This window comes from Carcharodon carcharias, chromosome 21 (genome assembly GCF_017639515.1).
Source record: "Carcharodon carcharias isolate sCarCar2 chromosome 21, sCarCar2.pri, whole genome shotgun sequence".
NCBI lineage: Eukaryota > Metazoa > Chordata > Chondrichthyes > Lamniformes > Lamnidae > Carcharodon > Carcharodon carcharias.
Window position 1 is genome coordinate 26,272,570 of NC_054487.1, and position 24,425 is coordinate 26,296,994.

Here is a 24,425-nt window from a genome sequence, read left to right on the forward strand (position 1 = left end):
TGGGGGGCGGCAGGCGCGGGCGCGGGATTTGCGTGCGCGGCCCCGAGCTCCAGAGCGGGCTCGAGACCGAGCCCTTTCCCCGGAAGTGGTGGCGCAGGGGCCGGTGGGAGGCCCGGCTGTAGCCGCGCGGTGATAGTGGTGGATAATGGCGGAGGCAGCGGCATCCATGGGGACGGTGGCAGCGGCAGCAGGAGGAGGCAGCGGCGGCGGTGTTGTTGGCTGGACTAAACAGGTCACTTGCAGGTAAACAAAAAAGATAATTTAGTACGTGCCATGCAGCTCTTGTACGCTCGTATGCAGTCAGGCACACAACGATAAAAGGCCTATCAGGGCGATCTGTTTAAACATCAATAGGGACTGCGAGTGGCGACAATAACAGAGAAAGCAATTGGAACAGTTCCCAGTTGGTCTAGCCGTCTCCCATATGAGTCTTTTAGGTAAGGCTTGTAACAGATGCAGATTTTTTTCTAAAATGTGTCGGTTAAACTCTTGATTTCGAAATTTTAAAAGTGTTCCGAAAAACAGCTGATCTTTATGGAATTCTGTACATCTTACTGCAATTTACTTTTTTTGAAAAGGTGTTTTGGTTGATTGTGAAGTGCCTTTGAAAGTTGCTAAGAAACTTTGAGGTTATGTTGTCAATCAAAAACTGCTGAGTTGAAGTTTTCTCAATTTTTATAACTTAAATACTTTAAAATTTATTGTACGCTTATGTTTTAAACTGTATGTAAGCAATTGTTTGTGAACATTTTGTATTATTTTCACAAATAATTGGATCAGATCTCATCGTTTCTGTTTTACTGCAGATTCCAGAGGGAAAATTGGCTTATAGCTGAACTCTTTTTTCATGCACCTCCGCCCATGAAGTGCGAGCCTCTATTTTTATAATTTCGTTTAGTATTGAAGGTTGTTCAGTTTGGAAGCTGTAACTTTGGGCACTTGGAGCAACTGTGGAGAATGGTGTATTAATTAATATTTTAGTTTTGGAAGTGGAATTTGAATATCATATAGGTAGAGTCGCAAAGGCACATTGATAGATTGTGAGGGGACAAAACTGTGGCAGATGGAGTTCAAGTGTAGGAAAATGTTAGGAGATCAGTTTGGATCTAAGAAATGTTATTTTCTAAATGGCAAGAAGCCAGGAACTATGGGTGAGGAGCGTCCAACTACAGAGATCACTAAATGCTAGTGGATTAGTGTAAAACATAATTTTTAAAAAGGCTAAGGGAATGTTTTCCTTTATTTCAGTGGGCTGGAATACAAAGTGAAAGTTGTTTTTCATTGTACAGAGCTCTGATTAGACCCCATCTAGACTACTGCATTCTGTTCTGGCCACTGTACCTTAGAAGATATATTAATTTAGAAATGGGTGAAGTGCAGATTTAGCAGAATTATACTGGGGCTACAAGGATTGAATAGCTGATATCAGGACAGATTGAGGAGGGTGTGTTCCTTTAAATATAGAAGGTTAAAGGGTGATCAGTTGAGCTGTTCAAGATGTTCACAAAAGTTGATGGCATTTCTCTTTCTCTCTGTATCCTATTTCTTCTGGAGGGAAAGTCCAGAACAACATAAACTTAAAATTAGAGCTCAGCTGTTCAGGGTGATGTCCAAAAACACTTCTTCACACACAACACAATGAGAATCTGAAAAACACTTTTCACCCCAGAAAACTGCAATGGATAGATTTTTATTAGGCAATTTTTAAAAAAAAAATTATTAACTCATGCGATGAGGGCATCACTGGCAAGGCCAGCATTATTGCCCATTTCTAATTACCCTTGATGTTGAGATACCTTCTTGAATAGCTGGAATTCATGTAGTTTAGGTGCTTCCACAGTATTGTTAGGTAAGGAGTTCCAGGATTTTGACCCAATGAAGATGAAGGAATGGAGATCTATTTCCAAGTCAGGACTTTGTGCGACTTGGAAGAGAACTTGCAAGCGGTGGTGTTCCCATTCATCTGCTGCCTTTGTTCTTCTTGGTGATAGAGGTCATGGATTTGGAAGGTACTGGTGAAGAACCTTTGGCGAGTTGCAATAGGGAAGATTGTACACACTGCAGCCACAATATGCTGCTGATGGAGGGAGGGAGTGAGTGTTTACAATGGTAGATAGGATGCTGATCAAGCAGCTGCTTTTGTCCTGGATTGTGTTGAGCTTCTTGAGTGTTGGAGTTGCACTCATCCAGGGAAGTGGAGAGCATTCCATCACACTCCTGGCTTGTACCTTCTGGATAGAGGACAGGCTTTGGAGAGCATAATATATAGGAGCAGGAGTAGATCATATGGACCATCGAGCCTGGTCCATCTTCAATACAGTTGTGGCTGATCTTTGGCCTTGACTTCATTTTCCTGCCTGCTCCCCATATATATTGATTCCCTGAAAGACCTTAGTCAGGAGATGAGTAACTTGCCACAGGATATCCAGCCTCTGATTTGTTCTTGTGGTCACAGTATTTAAATGACTGATCCAGTTGAGTTTCTTGTCAGTGGTAACTCTGCACCCCCCTCCTTCCAGGATGTTGACAGTGGGGGAATTCAGCAATTTTAATGCTATTGAATGTCATGGGGAGGGAGGTGGAATCTCTTTTGCTGTAGATGGTTTTTGCCTGGCACTTGTGTGATCCTTGCCACTTATCCGCCCAAGCTTGAATGTTGATCAGGTTTTGCATGTGTGTATGGACTGCCTCATTATTCGAGACGTTAGGAATGGAACAGAACAGTGCAATCATCAGAAAATATCCCCACTACTGAACTTATTATGGTGAGAAGGTCATTGATGCAGCAGAAAATGGTTGGACATAGAGAAATGCCCTAAGGAGCTCCTGCAGCGATGTCCTGGGGCTGAGATGATTGACCTCCAACAACCACAATCATCTTCCTTTGCGCTCGGTATGTCTCAGCTTGTGTAGAGTTTTCCCCTTGGTTCCCATTGACTTCAATTTTATTAGGGCTACTGATGCCACGTTCGGTCAAATGCTACCTTGATGTCAGGGGCAGTCACTGTCACTTCACTCTTGGAATTGAGCTCTTTTGTCCATATTTGGGCCAAGGCTGTAATAAGCTCTTGAACAAGTTGTCTTGGTGGAATTTAACGGAACATCAGTGCGCAAGTTAGTGTTGAGTATATGCTGCTATCAACAGATGGAACAGTAATTGGCCAGATTGTATTTGTCCTCCTTTTTGTGGAGAAGACAATTTCCACATTGTTAGCTAAATGAGTGTTGAAACTGCTTGTCTAGAGACACGGCTAGGTTTATGGAACTAAAGTGGGTAGATGGAGTTCAGATCCAGATAAACCATGATTAGCTGAATGGTGGATCAAGTTCAGGCTGAATCACCTGTTCCTGTGCCTGAATTCATAGTCATAGAAATGGGAAATATCAGGGAGGGAGAATTTACACCATGCAAGTTTAGTTTTATATTCTCTTCTTTCGACTTGCTTTGTAACAGCGCAGCATTTATTTTAGTAGCAGATTTGTTACGAATATTAAAACAAGAGTTCTCTCCAGACCTGAATGTTTTTGAGTCTGTTGTAATACCAGATTTTTTTTTAATTTTAACTCAAACCTGACATACAACTATCATAATATAAAAATATTACAAGGAAAAAATAAATCTATATTAAGCTTGGAAATATATTGCTATAGTATATTGATTGCTGTAAAATTTATTTCACTTAATATTGTCCCTGCAAAACATTTTTCAAGAGGCAACTGCATTTTTTTAAAGAAAGCAATGTTGGTGGAGGGCACCAGTAGGACCTGTCCTAAATTGGTATTAACATTATTTGTATTCAAATTTTACATTTACACTAGATTTGTTCTTAGCAAGAGCTATGGAATTCAGTTCATACAGCCTGTTCCTGATGTAAACTTTCTCAGTCATGCCTTTTGTGAGTTACCATCATTTACAATTTGTGTGGATTTTGTCGTCATAACGTAGCCTTGACACTGTTGCAGATGCAAAACCTTCTTAGAAAAGGCCTAAGATAAAAGCAAAAAACTGCAGAAAAAAAATATTTTACCTCTTTTCTATTTTTACTTAGTTCTGTTGAAGAGTCATACGGACTCGAAACGTTAACTGTGTTCCTCTCTGCAGATGCTGCCAGACCTGCTGAGTTTTTCCAGGTATTTTTATTCTTGTTTTAGAAATGGCCTATACTTCAGTTGGAATCTGAAACTGACAAGCACTTTCCAAATCACAAGGTTCCATGACCAAACAATAATCTGAGTAACCTGAAACTCTGTTTACTTAACAGTTAGTTTTTATGGCATTAATGTCACAGTAATTCTTTGTGTGTTACGTTGTATAACTCAAGATCCCAAGATAAATATAGATGAAAAAAGTTAAGCTCATTCTTACAGGAAGATTCAACAGTCTTTCTGCCACAACACCTAGTTCCCAAATGGGTTTCAGGGTTTCCCCCTCCAGTATCCCACCTGAAAGTTCTTTCCATGTGCTGATCATTGTATGTATGAGAAATCTCCTCACACCAGTCCTAACTTTGTCTTTTATTAGCTTTAACCTGTTTCACCTTGTTCTACTCAGTTTAATTGGAAGAAATTTTCAGAATTTACTTTTTCCATACTTCAATGTAAGTATAACCTTTCAGTTGTTTCCTTTTTCAAGCTGAAAAACCAAGGTTTCTGTAGCCATTCAAATTGAGTCCTGCAGCTCTTCAAGGCCTGAATGTCTTACTTGTGTGTCAGTAACTAGGACTGGGCATAGTGTTTGACCAGATCACTGTCCCATTTGAGCATGACTTCCTTTAACTTGCACTGCTCTTGTTTGGGCAATGTAATTCAGCATTTATTTGTTTTGTTGATTACATGTTCACAGTAGTTGATATGCTGGATTAAATGCAGCAGGACCTTGACAATATTCAGGCTTGAGCTGATAAGTGGCAAGCAACATTCACACCACACAAGTGCCAGACAATGACCATTTTCAACAAGAGAGAATCCAACCTTCTCCCCTTGACATTCAATGGCATTACCATTGCTGAATCCCCCATTGTCAACATCCTGGGAGTTAACATTGACCAGAAGCTGAACTGGACTAGCCATATAAATAATGTGGCAACAGGAGTAGGTCAAAGGCTTGGAATTCTGCGGAGTATAACTCACCTCCTGACTCCCAAAGCCTGTCCACCATCTACAAGCCACAAGTCAGGAGTGTCAGTCTCAGATTGATAAAACTTCATCAGAACAGGAAAAAAGCAGAAATGTAAGTGGTTTTAAGTAAGTACATTGACAGAGAAGTGAGGGATAAGAAGAAAAGCAGAGGCCTGTGATTGGGTGGAAGATAGGAAAGATTTCTAGCATCAGCAGTACTTTGGTTTTGACAAAATAAATGGACCTGCTCTGAATCCTTCCATGGAATCATAGAATAGTTGTCAGTTTGCATGTGGCACTTGATTGTATTTTTAGATCATTAATTTGTATGTTATATCTTTGAAGAATTCATGCTTTAATTTGTATAGAGCATCCAAGACAAGAATAAATTTCAGTTATGTTCGCTGTCCTGAAAATAATTTTGTTGTGGTTTTTCCTTTTCAGTACTTTGCCATTATGCAAGTTCTAGAAGATTTTGTAAATCACCATAAAATCAGTTCTGACTGTGTAGAACAAGTGCATTTTAGAAGTTGTACCAGTCTAGCTTGAGTTGTTTCAGCTAAGATTGATATCTGACAACCTGTATGCACCTGAGGTGCAGACTGCTCCTTCAAATGCACGCAGTTATTGTTTAGGTAAGTTTAATCATTTTCTTGTGAATTACAAATTATTTAAAAGCCTTATTTCTCTCAGCAAGAGCTTAAAGGAAATCAAAAGATTTTTTTTGCAATTGCAAAAGTGTGGTTGACTTTCACTTATTGATATTTGTTAATGCCTTGTAATTCATTTAAACTTCATGATTAGTAATTTTCATTCTTGTTTGCCACTTTCTAATTTTACATTTTCAGTTCATGGCTTAATGCTATTGAGCAGTGACAAATCAGCTGCAGAAATTTCACATATATTCCTAGAAGGTATGATCCTTGATAACACACATTCTAGATTTACATAAATATAACACATCTCCCATGACATTCATCAGTATAGGTCAGAGGGTGCATTGTTTAGGCCCTAATTTGTGACCATGAGTATGCTTGTAGTTTGACAGATTTCATTTTGTCAGCCACGCACCCCTCCTCCCCCAGCCCCATCCCACCGGTCCCAGGGTGACATGAAGGTTAATTTTAGAATAAAGTTAATATATCTTGTTTCAGCAGAGATGAAATTTGGCACTTTTAATACCGTATGCCAGTAGATCCCCTGTGGTGTTGCTCACATTGACCCAGAGGGTTTGCTGTTTTATAACAATAAGGCTGTTATGCCGTGTAGAGCAGAATGTCAGGGTTACTGATTTACAGTGACAGAGATCAAATGGTTGATCTGGCATTTTCGTGTTCAAGTTCCTCCATAATCATTTAGTGTCAGTTAAATGTTGATCCAAACATGGGTGCAAGAGCTGAACGTCAGGGGAGAGATAAGCATGGCTGCAGTTGGCATCAAAGCAGTATTCAACTGTGGAGGCCAAAGAAAAATCCTGTGGTGGTAGAAGGAATGGTGGTCATTGTCATGTGGGTCAGTGAGGATGATGAGCGAGCAGAATTTGGTGCTGAATAGGGTATGGTCAGCAGCGTTTTGTTTGAGCTAAAATTTATGGACGATGGGATGCTGGCCAGGACACCACTGAGCTAGCTGAGTCTAGAGATGACAAAGGAATGGATGAAGCTTTCAGCGGCAGATGGTTTGAGGCGGTATTACAGAGGTGAAACTAGCCGGTCTTTTTGACGGAGAGGATATAGGGTCAGAAAATGTGCTTGATCAAGTTAGATGACCAGTTTGTAAGCTGCCTGGTTTAGCCTTGGATAATGGAAGGGAGAGGATGGAATTGGTGGAAGACTAGGGCTTTGGTCTTTTTGGTGTTCAGCTGCAGGAAACTGCAGCTCATAACTCCTCCTATCACTGCTTGCTTGTCCCAACAACCACCAGCACCCCCCCCCCCAAAAAAAACCAGCTTATATTTCACTCCTCTCCTATTTTTACTTAATTCTGTTGAAGGGCCATGAGGACTTGAAACGTCAACTGTACTTTTCTCCACTGATGCTGCCAGACCTGCTGAGTTTTTCCAGGTATTTCTGTTTCTGTTTTTGTTTTAGATTTCCAGCATCCGCAGTTTTTTGTTATTTTTTGTTTTTAGTTCATTCAACACTGGGTATTAAACTACCAGTCTGAGAGGAGGCACTTTAAGTAATTTTAGAAATGACAATTCGTGAGAGTTAGTGGAGGTGGTGGGAAACAAAGCAACAGGTTAGCATGTGGAGGGGGTGGATTCAACTTCATGGACAATTATGAAAAAACTGAAAAGAAAGGAGAGCCCAGGAGAGGCTATTAAAGTCTCCAGAACACAAAATAGGACAGAGTGTTTGGAAAGGGCTAGGAATCTAACTTCAAGCATATCAGATAAAAGGACGACAATAAGAAAGGGGACAGGAATTACAGGACTGAAGGTGTTGTATCTGAATGCACGCAGTATATGAAATAAGGTAAATGAGCTTGTGGCACAGATTGAAATTGGCAGGTATGATGTGGTGGGCATCATGGAGACATGGCTGCAAGAGGATCAGGACTGGGAGCTAAATATCCAAGGATATACATCATATCGAAAAGATAGACAGGTTGGCAGAGGGGGTGGGGTTGCTTTGTTAGTAAGAAATGAAATTAAATTGATAGCAAGAAACGACATAGGGTCAGATGCTGTAGAATCTGTGTGGGTGGAGTTGAGGAACCGCAAAGGTAAAAAAACCATAATGGGAGTTATGTACAGGCCTCCGAACAGTAGTCAGGATGTGGGGCACAAGATACACCAGGAGATAGAAAAGGTGTGTAAGAAAGGCAAGGTTACAGTGATCATGGGGGATTTCAATATGCAGGTAGACTGGGAAAATCAGGTTGGTAGTGGATCCCAAGAAAAGGAATTTGTGGAATGTCTGCGAGATGGCTTTTAGGAGCAGCTTGTGGTGGAGCCCACTGGGGAACAGGCAATTCTAGATTTAGTGATGTGTAATGAAGCAGATTTGATAAGGGAGCTTAAGGTGCAGGAACCCTTAGGAGTAAGTGATTATAATATGATAGAATTTACCATGCAATTTGAGAGGAAAAAGCTGGAATCAGATGTAATGGTATTACAGTTGAATAAAGGCAATTACAGAGGCAGGAGGGAAGAGCTGGCCAGAATTGGCTGGAAGATGAGCCTAGCAGGAAAGGCAGTGGAACAGCAATGGCAGGAGTTTCTGGGAGTAATTTGGGAGACACAGCAAAAATTCACCCTTAGGAAGAAGAAGCATACTAAAGGGAGGACGAGGCAACTATGGTTGACAAGGGAAGTCAAGGACAGCATAAAAGCTAAAGAGAAAGCATACAATGCGGCAAAGAGCAGTGGGAAACCAGGGGATTGGGAAGCCTACAAAGACCAACAGAGGACAACTAAAAAAGAAATAAGGAGGGAGAAGATTAAATATGAGGGTAAACTAGCCAGTAATATAAAAGGAGATTGCCAGAGTTTTTTTTTAGATATGTAAAGGGTAAGAGAGAGGCAAAAGTGGACATTGGGCTGCTGGAAAATGACGCTGGAGAAGTAGTAGTGGGGAACAAAGAAATGGTGGAGGAACTGAATAGGTACTTTGTGTCAGTCTTCACGGTGGAAGATACGAGTAACATCCCCAAAGTTCAAGAGAGTCAGGGGGCAGTGGTGAGTATGTTGGCCATTACCAAGGAGAAGATGCCAGGAAAACTGAAAGGTCTGAAGGTGGATAAATCACCTGGACCAGATGGAATACACCCCAGAGTACTGAAGGAGACAGCTGAAAAGATAGTGGAGGAGTTAGTGGTGATCTTTTAGAAATCACTGTAGTCAGGGAGGGTCCCAGAGGACTGGAAAATCACAAATGTAACCCCCTTGTTTAAGATGGGAGTGAGGCAAAAGACAGGAAATTACAGGCCGATTAGCCTGACCCCGGTCGTTGGTAAGATTTTAGAGACCATTATTAAGGATGAGATTTCAGAATACTTGGAATTGCATGGTAAAATCGGGCAAAGTCAGCATGGTTTCATCAAGGGGAGGTCATGCCTGACAAATCTATTAGAATTCTTTGAGGAGGTAACTTGTAGGTTAGACAAAGGAGAGCCAGTGGATGTTATCTACTTGGACTTCCAGAAGGCCTTTGACAAGGTGCCACACAGGAGGCTGCTCAGTAGGATAAGAGCCCGTGGTGTTAGAGGCAAAGTACTAGCATGGATAGAAGATTGGCTGTCTGGCAGGAGGCAGAGTGGGGATAAGGGGATCCTTCTCAGGATGGCGGCCGATGACTAGTGGAGTTCCACAGGGGTCAGTGTTGGGACTACAACTTTTCAATTTATACATTAATGATCTAGATGGAGGAACTGAGGGCATCCTGGCTAAGGTTGCAGATGATACAAAGATAGGTGGAGGGACAGTTAGTATTGAGGAGGTGGGGAGGCTGCAGAAGGATTTGGACAGGTTAGGAGAATGGACAAAGAATTGGCAGATGGAAGTGGGGAAGTGTGAGGTCATGCACTTTGGTAGGAAGAATAGAGGCATAGACTATTTTCTAAATGGGGAGAGAATTCAGAAATCTGGAGTGCAAAGGGACTTGGGAGTCCTAGTCCAGGATTCTCTTAAGGTTAACTTGCAGGTTGAGTCGCTAGTTAGGAAGGCAAATGCAATGTTGGCATTTATGTTGAGAGGACTAGAATATAAAAGTAGGGATGTGCTGCTGAGGCTTTATAAGGCTTTGGTCAGACCACATTTAGAATATTGTAAGCAATTTTGGGCCCCGTATCTCAGGAAGGATGTTCTGGCCCTGGAGAGGGTCCAGAGGAGGTTCATGAGAATGATCCCAGGAATGAAAGGCGTAACATATGAGGACCGTTTGAGGACTCTGGGTCTATACGCGATGGAAATTAGAAGGATGAGGGGGGATCTGATTGAAACTTACAGAATACTGAAAGGCCTGGATAGAGTGGACGTGGGGAAGATGTTTCCATTAGGAGGAGAGACTAGGACTTGAGGGCACAGCCTCAGAGTAAAGGGAAGACCTTTTAGAACAGAAATAAGGAGAAACTTCTTTAGCCAGAGAGTGGTGAATCTATGGAATTCATTGCCACAGAAGGCTGTGGAGGCCAGGTCATTGAGTGTATTTAAGACTGAGATAGATAGGTTCTTGATTGGTAAGAGGATCAAAGGTTACGGGGAGAAGGCAGGAGAACGGGGTTGAGAAACTTATCAGCCATGATTGAATGGCGGAGCAGACTCAATGGGCTGAATGGCCTAATCTCGGCTCCTATGTCTTATGGTCTTATCAGTATAATGTGGAAGCTGACTCTTTATCTGTGGATGATGTTATGGTACAACACAAAGTCCAGAGGTGATACTTTGATTATGGATAAAGCTGGACAGTGAAGGAGGGGGCTTTACAGGTGAATGGGTGTAGTTGACCATGTCAGAGGTAGCAGATGTGCTGAAGATGTGCTTTATGGCAAATAATGATTTTTAATACATCAGCTAGAAACCTGAATTAATTTTTTTAAGAACAGTCATTTTGAAAACACAGAGACTAAGGTGACTTGGAAGACTCAGCCCAAAATGGCTGACCCCAATTTTCATCACTATACATTCCACATTCCAATTCATTGGAGTGGAGTCAGCCTGTCTGCAAAACCCATCAAAGACAATGACTTCAGGAGAGCCTCATCTCCTGTCTCATTAGCAATGCATCTATGACAATCTCCTGAGGTATTCAACTATTGGAGATGTGCAATCGATTTGCCTTAATTGTCCAACGGGACCCTGGCTAAGTTAGCTTCCGGACATGAGCTAACCAAGTCACCTTTGGAATACATGGGCATTGCCTTTTTTTTAATCCCCATTGCAGTTGTAGAAGGAAGGTCACATGACAAGCCAACCCTTTGTATGTTTTAAGCACGTTTTTTCAGAAGACCTTTGAACAAACAGCTTAGGGAGAAGTAGCACTCCCCTCCCCTGCCAACTGCCTTTTAGTCCAATCCACCTGGTAAGCTTTGAACCCTGTTTGCTGACAATGAACATTCAGGGACGCCCTGTTGCAGATAGAAATTTATTGAATCCAACCCTGTGCTATTGGCTCCCGAAGAATAACCAACTCAATCGTTTACATCTTTAAATTAGGTGTATTGGGACAATCGAATTCAGCTTGAAGCCAGCCAAGTCACCAAACTAACACTGTACACTCTACTTTTTTTTGTGGACTCTAATTTGGTCACCCTATCCTTCCCCACTCTCTAATCTGTATGTGAATTTTGTGTGTGTGTTTGTGTGTGAAAGTCGGTGTGTTTTTTATTATTTTGCTTCGAGACTGGTTTAACTATAATAAAGCTGACCCCCCTTGTTAAACTCAAGAAAACCTCCTCTATCAATTCCTTTATGATCAGTGATGGGAAGACGTTGCCTTAATGGTATTGTCACTGGATTGGTGACATCTGGGTTCAAATCCCACCATGGCAGATGGTGGAACTTGAATTCAATATAATATTCTGGAATTAAAAGTCTAATGAGGACCATGAAACCATTGCCAATTGTCGTAAAAACCCATCTGGTTCACTAATGACCTTTAGAGAAGGTTATCTGCTGTTCTTACCTGGTTTGGCCTAAGTGTGAATCCAGACCCACAGCAATGTGGTTGACTCTTAAATGCCCTCTAAACAAGGGCTTTTAGGGATATGCAATAAATACTGGCCTAGCCAGCGAAGCCCACATCCCAAGAGTGAATTTTTTTTAAAAGTGTGTAAACAGTTAAGTACTCACTGAATTGGCAAGTTTTTCAAATAAAAAAAAAGTACCTGTGGTCAAATGAGGAGAGGGTAACAAGGGGAGCCTTTCAACCCCTCCTCACTTGCTCGTAACACAGAGGACTGAATAGGATTTCCTTGTTTGGCTCCACTTTTGCCCATCTCACCTTAGTCAAAGCGTCTCAATCAATGGCTCCTCTTTTTACTCTACATCGCTACCTTAGATTTTCACAAGGATCTATTCTTGGTATCTTCTTGATACAGAAATGAGTTGTTACTCCGCATAAAAGAACATGGGGAGAGTGGGGTGTGAGACACCTGGATGAGATTATGTGCTGGTAGCTAATGAGAATTTTAAAAGTGAGGTGAGCAGGAGTAGAACAAAGTAAGGAACTGAAAGCTGGGAGTCGATGCCATAAGAGGACATTGCAACTTGTTGACAAGTGCCACATCATCACCACTTTGGCTGTTTGAGCTGGAGACGCGGTAGAAATTATAGCCAGGCAAGGAGGCATTGGTAAGGGTATGTTGTTGTTGCAATTCACCCAGAGTTCTGCGCAATCACAGGTTTCCCTCCAGTGAGCTATCAGATCAAAGGGCTCTTCCATGTTGAGCCAGCCTTGCTGTTTAAAATGAATTAGCTGTATGATTCACCTAACCTTCAGAAAGATTCTAGAAGTGCCCTCGAGGCCATGGCGATGCAGTTCGGATTATTATCAAGTTACAACCCCTGGTTATACTACCGTATACTGTAATTATATATAGGGCAGTTGACCATACTTGAATCTCAGAGGCATGGACCATGGTCTGGAGTGATTTGCACTGCTGTATCACAGGCTTAAAGCTGACTCAAACCTGTATTAACTGTGACCATTTCAGTTTTCTACTATACTGTTAGAAGACGGTAAATAAAGATACATCTTGTGACGAGTTCACTCTTGGATTTTAAAAAATTCTCACTTAATGCCTTTGTCTCCAGACGTGTTGGATAGTTGCAGAAATATTTGGAATAGCTTATTTTTGCTTCAAGGCAGAGCAACAGTGGCACTCCCTCTAATACTTTGTACTGTTGTGGACTACTGCCTAAAGAACACTGCCATTATAGGCTTATATGTTACGATATAAAATATTTTTACTGCAGTTAACTTAGTTGTCATTTGGATATTCCATGAGTGTTGCTTTTCTATTTTATTGTACCATTGAATTGTATTTTGCTCTAAAACCTTGTACGGTGAGAAAAATATTAGAGATTGAAAATGTTAAGTATTAAAGAACATGCTGGATATAGCAAAGGCTAACGGTTCTGACAACATCCCAGCTGTAGTACTGTAGACTTGTACTCCAGGACTAACTGCGCCCCTAGCCAAGCAGCTTCAGTACAGCTACAACACAGGTACCCACCCAAAAATGTGGAGAATTGCCGGGCTGTGTTCTGTCCACAAAAAGCAATACAAATCCAATCTGGCCAATTACCACCCATCTGTCTACCTTTAATCATCAGTAAAAGGATGGAAGGGGTCATTGACAGTGCTATCAAGTGACAGTTACTCAGCAACAACCTCACTGATGCTCATTTTGGGTTCTGCCAGGGCCACTTGGCTCCTGACCTCATTATAGCCTTTGTCCAATCATGGACTAAAGAGATGAATTCCAGAGGTGAAATGAGAGTGACTGCCCTTGACATCACAGCAGCATTCGATTAAGTGTGGCATCAAGGAGCCCCAGCAAAATTGAAGTCAATGTGAATCAGGGGTTGTGGGGCGGGGGGGGGGGGGGGGGGGGGGGGGGGGGGGGGGGAGCGGGTGTGTATGTGTGTGTGTGTGTGTGTGTTGGTGGTGGAACTTGCACTAGTTGGGGTCATACATAGCACAAGGGAAGATGGTTGCTGTTGTTGGAAGTCAATCTTCTCGTCTCCAGGAGTTCCCAGGGTGGTGTCGTAGCCCCAATCTTCAGCTGTTTCATCAATGACCCCCCTGCAATGTAAGATCAAAAGTAGAAATTTCACTGATGATTGCAGAGTGTTCAGTCAAATTTGTAACTCCTCAGATACTGAAGCAATCCATGCCCAGCAAGACCTGGAACACATTCAGCCTTGGCTGATAAGTGGCAAGTAACACCTGTGCCAGGCAAAGACCATCTTGAGCGAAAGAGAGTTTTACCATCTTCCCCTTACTTTGAACAGCATTACCATTTGCTGAATCCCCCACCATCAAGATCCTGGGAGTGACCATTGATCAGAAACTTAACTGAGCCAGCCACATAATACTGTGGCTGCAAGAGCAGGTCAGAGGCTGAACTCCTGTGACAAGTAACTCACTTCCCGACTCCCCAAAGCCTGTCTCCACCTACAAGACACAAGTGAATGTGACGGAATGCTCACCAATTACCTGGTCAAATGCAATTTCAACAACACTCAGGAAGCTTGATAATTATCAGGACAAATCAGCCTGCTTGATCAGCACCCCATCCATCACCTTAAACATTCACTCACTGTGCCATCAGTGCACCTGGAAGCAATGTGTACCATCTACAACATGTACTGCAGCAGTTCACCAAGAGTCCTTTGACATCACCATCTAAGCCCACAACCTCTACCACTTGGAAGAACAAGGGCAGCAGACCTATGGCACACCACCACTTGCAAATTACCCTCCAAGCCATGCATGATCCTGACTTGGAACTATATTGCTATTCCTTCATTGTCAATGTGTCAAATCCTGTAACTTCCTCCCCTAACAGCACCGTGGACGTACCTACACCACGAGGACTACAGTCGTTCAAAAAGGTAGCATACAACCACTTTCGAAGGCATTACAGATGGACAATAAATGCTGGCCTTGCCAGTGATCCAATGTCCCATAATAGAAATTTTTTAAATGCTGACTCTTCATTGTATTTATGAGAACTTGTTTGCAGGGGAAGTGTTTATGATTCAGTTTTCAAGAAATTGGTTGCATTTCTTGGCTGCAATATCAACAGAGAAAAAGTACTGGAAAAATTTAAGGGACTAAAATCTGACATTCCCTGCAGCTGATGGCCTACATCCTAGGGTTCTAAAAGATCTGCAGAGATAGTGGATGCGCTAGCTATGATTTTCCAAAATTCCTTGGATTCGGGAATGGTCCTATCAGATCGGGAGTTGGCAAATGTACCACTGCTTTTCAGGAAAAGAGGGAGAGAGAAAACGACGAGCTACAAGTTAGGTAGCCTAACATCAGTTGTTGGGAAAATGCTGGAATCTATTATTAACGACGTCTTAACTGCGCACTTAGAAAAATATAGAATGATTAGAATGAGTCAACATGGTTTTACAGAAGGGAAATCCTATTTGACAAATGTATTAGTTTTTGAGGAAGTACTTGTAGAATAGATAAAGGGAACCAGTAGATGTAACATACTTGGATTTCCAAAAGGCATTCAATAAGGTGCCACAGGAAAGGTTAATAGGCAAGATAAGGGCTCATGGAGTTGGGGGTAACATGTTAGCATATTTAGAGGATTAACAGACAGGAAGCAGATTGGACACAAATGGGGCATTTTCAAGTGGGCAAGTTGTGAATAGTGGAGTGCTGCAAGGATCAGTGCTGGGGCCTCAGCAGTTTACAATCTATATTAATAGACTTAGATGAAGAGACAGAAAGTAATTGCTCTAAGTTTGCAGATGATACAAAGCTAGGTGGAAAGATAAAGTATGGGGAGGACAAAGTGAGGTTGCAAAGAGATTTAAAAACAAAAAACTGCGGATGCTGGAAATCCAAAACAAAAACAGAATTACCTGGAAAAACTCAGCTGGTCTGGCAGCATCGGCGGAGAAAAAGTTGACGTTTCGAGTCCTCATGACCCTTCAACAGAACTCAGTTCTGTTGAAGGGTCATGAGGACTTGAAACGTCAACCCTTTTCTTCACCGCCGATGCTGCCAGACCTGCTGAGTTTTTCCAGGTAATTCTGTTTTTGCAAAGAGATTTAGACAGGTTATGTGAGTAGGCAACAAGATGGCAGATGGAGAATAACATGGGGAAGTATGAAGTTATTTACTTTGGTCGTAAGAATAGAAAAACAATATTTATTTTAAAAGATGTGAAACTTGTTAAATGTTGATGTTCAAAGGGACTTGTATGTGCTCATACAAGGAACACATAAAGTTACATGCAGGTACAGCAAACAATTAGGAAGGCAGATGGCATGTTGGCCTTCATTGCAAGAGGATTGGAGTACAGGATTAAAGAAGCCTTGCTGCAATTGTACAAGGCTTTGGTGAGGCCACATCTGGAATACTGTATGCAGTTTTGATCTCTATATTTAAGGAGGGCTATACTTGCATTGGAGGTAGTAAATTGGCCCCTGGGATGAGGCAGTTGTCTTATAATAGCCTAAGTAAATTGGGCCTATATTCTCTGGAATTTGTGAAGAATGAGAGGCGATCTGATTGAAACCTATAAGGTTCTGAAGGAGCTCGATAGGGTAGATGCTGAGAGATTGTTTCCACTGATTGGGGCATCTAAAACACTATGGCATCATCTCAGGATAAGGGGCCAATCACTTTGGACTGAAATGAGGAGAAATGACTTGACATTAAGGGTTGTCAGTCTTTGGAGTTGGGATTATGGATGCTCTATCATTGAATACATTTAAGGCTGGGATAGGCAGATTTTTGGTCTCAGGGAATTAAGGGATATGAGGAGTGGGCAGGAAAGTGGAGTTGGAATCCAAGACCTCCCATGATCATACTGAATGGTGGAGCAAGCTTGACAAGCTAGCATGGTCTATGACTGCTCCTATTTCTTGTGTTCCACGATCAACTCAGTAGTACCAAACTTTGATAATAGTTGTAGTTAGGACCTCTTGGAACAATCCCTCATTACACAAGTTGCAGTAGAGCCTGAATAGCTACATGGACCAAGGTTAGTTGCAAGTGTCTGACTATTGAGACAGTAATTTGAGCAATAAAAAAGATCTGAGCTTGTAAAGAAAGATCTGAGGTTGTAAAGAAAGGTGGGATATGAAATCAGAAGCATGTTTTACCTGAAAGGTGTTTTTATGAACATTGGTCTTTTCTGAACAAATTTTGATATATATTTAGTTCAACAGCACTTACTGGAGTGAGGGAGAGAGGCCTGTCATGAAAAACCTAAATTTGTATTTGGGAATAACAATAACAAGGTATGGTAAATTCTTTTCTTAATTCATTCATGGGATGTGTGTGTTGCTGGCTAGGCCAACATTTATTGCCCATCCCTAATTGCCCTAGAGAAGGTGTTGGTGAGCTGCCTTCTTGAACCACTGCAGTCCATGTGATGTGGGAACACCCACAGTGCTGTTGGGGAGGGATTTTGACCCAGTGACAAGGAATGGCGATATATTTCCAAGTCAGGATCTTCGTTGCTTGAATGGGAACTTCCAGGTGGTATTCCCATGTGTTGCCCTTATCCTTCTAGGTGGTAGCGATCATTTGTTGGAAGCTGCTGTCTAAAGACCTTTGTGAGTTCCTGCAGTGCATCTTGTAGATGGTACATGCTGCTGCCACCGTGTTTCAGTTGTGGAGGGAGTGAATGTTTGTTCTTTTGCTAATGACTCAAAGTTTAGATTTTCCAGCTTTGTTGAACTGAAGAGTAACTTGACATGTTGCAAAAAGGGGCTACTGTAACTTTTGCTTTGTTATTGTTTCTTTTTTATTGATTTTTACTTTTATCTCATACTTTGTCGCCCATTTCAACATATTTTAGTTACATTTAGATTTTCTGTTTCTGTGTTTGGTCCCTGTTTGAGATTTGTTTACGGATAAATGTAATCATTTGCATTTAGCAGAAATTTAATTTAGACCTTTTTAAGACCTTTTAAAATTTCTTTTGAAGACCAACTTCTGGGCACTGATACTGCACGGGATTGTTTAGGGAACATCGTTAGCATTGGAGGAGCAGTTACTGGTGAATGTAGGAAAGCATAGATTCGAACATACAAATTAGGAGTGGGAGTAAGCCATTTGGCCCCTCCAGCATGCTCTGCTACTCAATAAGATCGTGGCTGATCTGATTGTGGCCTCAATTCCACTTTCTCTCCTACCCCCTATACCCTTTGATTCTTGATTGACAAGGGAATCAATCTAACTCAGCCTTAAAAATATTCAATGACCTGGCCTCCACTTCTCTCTGGGGAAGAGTTTCACAGACTCAAGATCCTTTGAGAGGGAAAACAATTCTCCTCATCCTTATTTTTAAACTGTCCCCCTAGTTCTAATCTCTCCTACAAGGGAAAACGTCCTCTCAGCATCCACCCTGTCAAGTCCCCTTAGGATCTTATACGTTTCAGTAAGATTGCCTCTCATTCTTCGAAACTCCCATGGATAAAGGTCCAAGCTCTCCGTCCTTTCCTCATAGAATAACCCCCACATCCCAGGAATCAGTCAAGTGAGCCTTCTCTGAACTGCTTCTAATGCACTTATGTCCTTTCTTAAATAAGACTAAAATTGTACAGTGCGGTAAATGTGGTCTCACCAATACCCTATACAACTGTAGCAAAACATCCCTACTTTCATATTCTGTTCCCCTTGCAATAAACAACATTCCATATGCCTTCCTAATCACTTGCTGTACTTGCATACTAATTTTTTGTGATTCATGTACCAGAATACCCAGAACACACTGTATCTCAGCGTTCTGCAATCTCTCCCTGTTTAAATAATGTGCTGCTTTTTAAATTCTTCCTGCTAAAGCGGACAAGGTCACATTTCCCACATTATACGCCATCTTCCAAATTTTTCCATATTCAGTTAACCTATCTATATCCCTTTGCAGGCTCCTTATGTCCTCTCCACAACTGTGGCACTCCACTCATTACGTCTTGCCAGCCTGAAAATGACCAATTTATGCCTACTCTCTGCTTCCTGTTAGCTAACCAATCTTCTGCCCATGCTAATATCCCTAGACCATGAACTCTATCTTGTAACCTTTGATATGGCACAGTGTCAGCTGCTTTCTGGAAACCTAAGTGCACCATGGTCACAGGTTCCTCTTTGTCCACATTGCTTGTTACTTCCTCAAAGAGCTATAATAAGTTAGTCAAACACTATTTCCCTTTCATAAAACCATGTTCACTTTGCCTGAATGCAGAGACCTTCTATAACCTCCTTAATAATAGATTGCAGCATTTTCCCCATGCAGATATTAAGCTAATTGGCCTCTAGTTTCCTGCTTTCTATCTCCCTCCTATCTTGAATAGAGGGGTTACAGTTGCTGTTTTCCAATCTGATGGGATCTGAGGGAAGCTTGGAAAATTAAAACCAATGCATCTGCTACCTCAGCAGTCACTTCTTATAAGATCCTAGGATGAAGTCCTTCATGGCCTGGGGACTTGTCAGCTTTTAGTTGTAGTAATTTTTTCAGTACTCTTTCCCTCGTGATTATAATTGTTTTAAGTTCCTCCCTCCCTTTCACCTCTTGATGGCCATTTAGTTCTGGGGTGTTAACGAAACAATGAAAACAGGTGAAAATGATTTGTTCAATTCATCTGTTATTTCCTTTTTTTCCATTATTAATTTCCCAGACCATTCTGTAGAGGGACCAACATTCACTTTACTTTTTTCCTTTTTAAATAATTATAGAAACTCTTTCTATCTGTTTTTATATTTCTAGTTAGCTTTATCTCATACTCTAATTTCTCCCTTTTTTTTAGCCATTTGTAGGAGTTTCTACAGGTATTTTGAGAAAAGCCATCACAGATTACTTTTAAGTTAAGATAGTCTTGAGTGTAGCTCTTTAGTTTACTGAGGCCAAGTTTTGCAAATGTATTTCATGATTACCCTCCAATGGAAATACAAAAAAAATCCAGACCCCAGCAACAATATTCGACTCTGATAGTCCTCTACTGAATGAAAATAGACTCAGCTGGAGTTACATGATTTCCCCCCCAACTTTTCAAGTCAACATAGACATGTGTGAAGATGTTATTGTTTCCAGTAAAGCAGTTTTGAAACCGATATGCTATATACTTCCCACTGGTAATGTGATTGACTAGCCTGGCCCGAAGACCCAACCATTGAAGTATTTTTGTTTATGACTTGCCGTAACGTCCAACGAGTTTGGTCACTGAAATTTTGCAGCGGAAAACCAGTTTCTTTGAGTAAAAGCAGTTTCGCTTGCACTTGCTGTCTTCGGTCGATTTGCTTTAATGTTTTCCAACGTGTTTGTAGCATTCTTTCTTCAACCCCTGAAGTTTCTCCTGCCATAACCACCATTGACAAGCCTGCAATTACTAGCACCTAACCTTACTGTTATACAGCTTAAAATAGAAGCCATGCTTGGAAACACAACGTCTGTAATTGGATGTTTTCAATGTTCAAGTGGGATTGCTTGAAAAGTTCATTCCTCCTGTTGTGTATGACTAAAATCTGAGTGACTTGCTCAAAACCTGGATCATGCCCTTCCCCCTGCCTCACAATATTTTTCTATTGGGACCAATTTCAGCTCTGTCTTGAGTCCTTTTAGAGCTTAGTTGTGAAACCCCCTTGTTACTGTTTTCTGAAATGTTTACCATGCGTTAATGCACTTATTAGAATGTGGGTTTCTCTCAACACTATTTGTAGTGCCCAATGTAAGAGTTAGCTCCCACAGACAAGCTTGCACCTCCTGTGAGACCTCTGCTCAAAATAAGTTGTGATACTTTGCTAAGTCAGGACAACAATAGACCTGGTTATTATCTATAGATGCACAGACTTTTCACTGTGTACCCATGTCACTTCAGGCGATTTAATATCTATGATGATAGACATTTTTGTTACAGATTAAATGTATCATTGCCACTGATATGAGCATAAACAGTCAAGTTTGAATAATACAGCACTTTCGAATTGCTCAAATGGCTGAACATACAAACCAGAAAGTTGAGATTTTTTGAAGGTCTGTCTTTGCGAAACTTATAAGAAAAAGGTAGTGAAATCATTCTGTGAGATGGATACACACTGCTTCAATAATCAGCAGTCATTTCCATAGCATAGAAACAAAGACAGTGACCAACTGGGCTGTCCAACTAATGTAGTCTCTATTGTAGCTATGCTAATGATACTAGCCAGGTGATGCAATTTTATTCTATCCAAGCATGTAGTTTGTTATCAGCAGTATTGTTTTGGCACACTTTTTTCTGATATGCTTGAAGCACAGCTGAAAGAATAGATGATAGTAAGCAGTGACAGAAGCCATTTCAAGGGCTGTATCTTTCTTTAAATAACTTGTCTTTTTTTTTAAGAAAGGTAATTAATATGGAAAACTCACTTACTTCAGATAAGCCACACAATAAAATACTCAGTTTTTGTCAGTCCTTTAGAAGGTAATGTGCCCAAAATTGCACAAGTCTGAATATAGCTTAAAACAGTGATGGCTGCATAGTTAAATAAATTAACATCATTCGACTGCCCAGTGCATCAGTATTTGATGACTAGTGGATCTTGATCATAGACATTGCTGAGGAATTATAGAACCTGATCAGGGAGGATTGGAACTGAAATATGAAGGCATTTTTTGCAAAGATGAGCAATACTTTTCTCTTTGTGTCTGATAGCTAACATGACTTCTGTTTTTCTGAGTATTATGTGCATGCTTTGAAACTATTCAATGCTAAATTTAAACCTTTTATAAAACTACAGGAATTACAACACACTGTTGCGTTTTGCCCATCTTCACTGCAGGATTAGCTCCTGTCCTATTTCCCAGCACATTCCCAGAATCCTTTTTTTAATCATCCTTTCTCAAATACTTACCCAATTTGCTTTTTAAATTAGTCTGTTTTGCTTCAATGGCCATTTGATTTAATAGCTTTCTTGTGGAAAGTAAGTTCTAACTTCTGTTTACATTGATAAGTGTCCATTTGTGCAACTTATTTGATTCACCAATCAGTGACGGCAATGTTTCCCTACTTGCCTGCTTGAAACTGTAGTTTTAAAAAAAATTTTGTCTCTTAGCCTTCCTGCTTTCAGTGTAAAGTCCCAATTCTTTGAGCTTTTCGTCAGAACTATAATGTTGCTTTTATGGTGTAATTTTAGTTAATCTTTGCATCTGATTCACAGCTGTAATGGGAGTGCCTAGAACCTGAAACAATTCTACAATTGCGGCATGAGCAATGTTATATAAACTCGGTATACTCCATGTATAAAACCTGAATGTGCATCTTTTTTAGCTCATATTTTTACCTGTACTCCACCTTTAAACACCTATGTATTTGCAATTCTAAATCCAATTTTTCTTCCATTCAATTAAACTTTCTGTCACTGTGCTTTGATTTATTTTTGAAGTTTACAAAAGCCTTGGTAATTCAGCACCTCTTGTTTAAGGTTACATTCAGTGCTTACACAATTTAAAGTTAGAGACATTTATAAAATTGGCATGTTAGCTTAAACTATTAAAGATTAATATGTGGTTAGTTTATTTCAGACTACTTATAAGTATTGTGACATTTTGTAGCTTTACTTGGAGCTTGTTTAACTTTGAAAGCTTCCCATACAGCATAGGACTTCATGTTATCTATGATATCTGCAATAGAGCCACTATATTATACATGTGTATCATCACATTAAATAATATTGAAAACTAAAGAAAATTCTTCCACTTTCAAACATACCATTGTAACAAATGATGGCCAGTGAGGATACTAAAATTTATGGGATGATAAAATACAAAGTTTGATCTACTGAAGTAAATAAGAATTTTTAATAAATACCGAAAGTTCTGGAAATACTTAACATGTTTGGCTGTGGCAAAAGAACAGAATTAAACTTTCAGGTTGATGACCTTTCATCTGATGCATCGACTAATGCCAACTGTAAAACTCTACTTGTAGGTACTTCATGCATGGCGTTTGCAAAGAAGGAAACAACTGCCGCTATTCTCATGATCTTACAACCAGCAAGCCTTCACTGATTTGCAAATACTTCCAGAAAGGATGCTGCACCTATGGAGACCGCTGCAGGTAAGGACCACCTAATTGTGGCAATGTTAATCCCTTTTAATCCTGAACAATGTTAAAAGTTTTTCAGAAACTCTGAAAAGTTCAAGCGTTTCTGCTAGTTTATAGTGAGATGTGATAGTACTCCAGCATTCTGTGCTATAGAATGGTATAGTGTCGAGTGCATCTGTTCTCATTTAAAAAGTGATGTCTTATATTTTTTATCATATACTTAGATATTTCTCTTATGCTTAATGCCAAAGACCACTTCCATAAGCAAACTCTTGCTACCTCCAAATTAGATTGTGCAAATAAATATGCAGTGCTGGGTAAGGTGGCATTGCCTATGATCGAACAGCAACCTTTTTTATTGTAATGGAGGGCTGAAGAATAAACACTCCATTGAAATGTATAATGTAGGTATAAACTGTAAATCTGATCTGTTATAAATAACATTATAGTGGGAAATCAATGCAGCAGATTCCACTTGATTACTAAAAAATTAAACTTGCATCTCTTTGGCTGTACAATAACCACAAAGTTGCTAATACTGAGTAACGCTAAACGTTTTTGTGATGTTTCCCCTTAACAATAGTGAGGTCTTTAACTATTTGTCTCTATTTTGACAAACCTAGAGAACTCTCAAGTTGACAGCGCACTGTAACATACCTCTTAAAACTATTAAAATTAAAAAATTAAGGCTTCTATACTAGAACCAAGCTTTCAAATTAAAACAGTAGATCTCTAATATGAGGTGACAGCCTGTTTTCATTATCAAGCACTTGTTATGAATTTCAAATTGAAGAAAACAGCCTGTGCTCAGTGTTTATTTGCCTTGCAGTGAATTATTTGCATAGAGAACTAGAGCTTTTTTAAAGTGGCATTTTTTAATTTCAGAATAATACATATTCTATCCAGGTATAAAAAAGACAGATTGTTTATTTAAACAATCACACATTTAAAGTGACCAAATACGTTTGGTAAATAAATAGATTAAAAAATACTTGTAGAGTATATGTAGGCTTAAATTTGAAATGTGGCAACCCTTTGCTGTAATATGTTCTTATCAAAGGAACTATTTTAGAATGTTTGGAATTATCTGTTAAGCCTAGCCAAATTTGGAGGATTAATATAAAAAAAGTCATTATTATCAGTGGGTTTTATGACCTTTTCTTATCCTGACTCCTTTTTTTAATGTTCGTTGTTGCCGTACTTAATGTAGTTTGTGAATCTGGAATCTTGGTTCATTTTTTCAATTTCTAGTAACTGATTTATGGCAGAACTTGGAGCACCTGATTCGTTGGCAGATAAATTGAAATGACCTATGATCCTTGGGTTGCCCATTTGAATTGTTCACTATATTTATGGAATGTGCTCTGTATATACTTGAGTATAAATAATGAACTTCAATGAGTTAGACTTGCTATGGATGAAAATTGTGTAAACTTTCACATTGTCACCAAACAGAAGAATTAATAGTTAACATATAATTGCTTATAGGCACTGAACATGTGTTTTGCCATTTATAGAATAAAAATAGTTATGTGAAAAATGTTCTAGGTGGCCTTTCTCAAGTTAAATAATGGTACAGATGCTTTGT

At 40.2% G+C, this 24,425-nt stretch overlaps 1 protein-coding gene across 1 annotated transcript in view; it reads left to right on the forward strand.

Moving 5' to 3' along the window:
- Positions 1-6: 6 nt before the first annotated feature.
- mkrn1 (makorin, ring finger protein, 1) overlaps positions 7-24,425 on the forward strand; it is a 98,678-nt gene continuing 74,259 nt past the window's right edge. The window contains exons 1-2 of the mRNA XM_041215592.1: positions 7-243; positions 22,721-22,849. Coding sequence (XP_041071526.1) covers positions 146-243; positions 22,721-22,849 — 227 coding nt within the window. The 5' untranslated portion in view covers positions 7-145. The remainder of the gene's footprint in view (positions 244-22,720; positions 22,850-24,425) is intronic.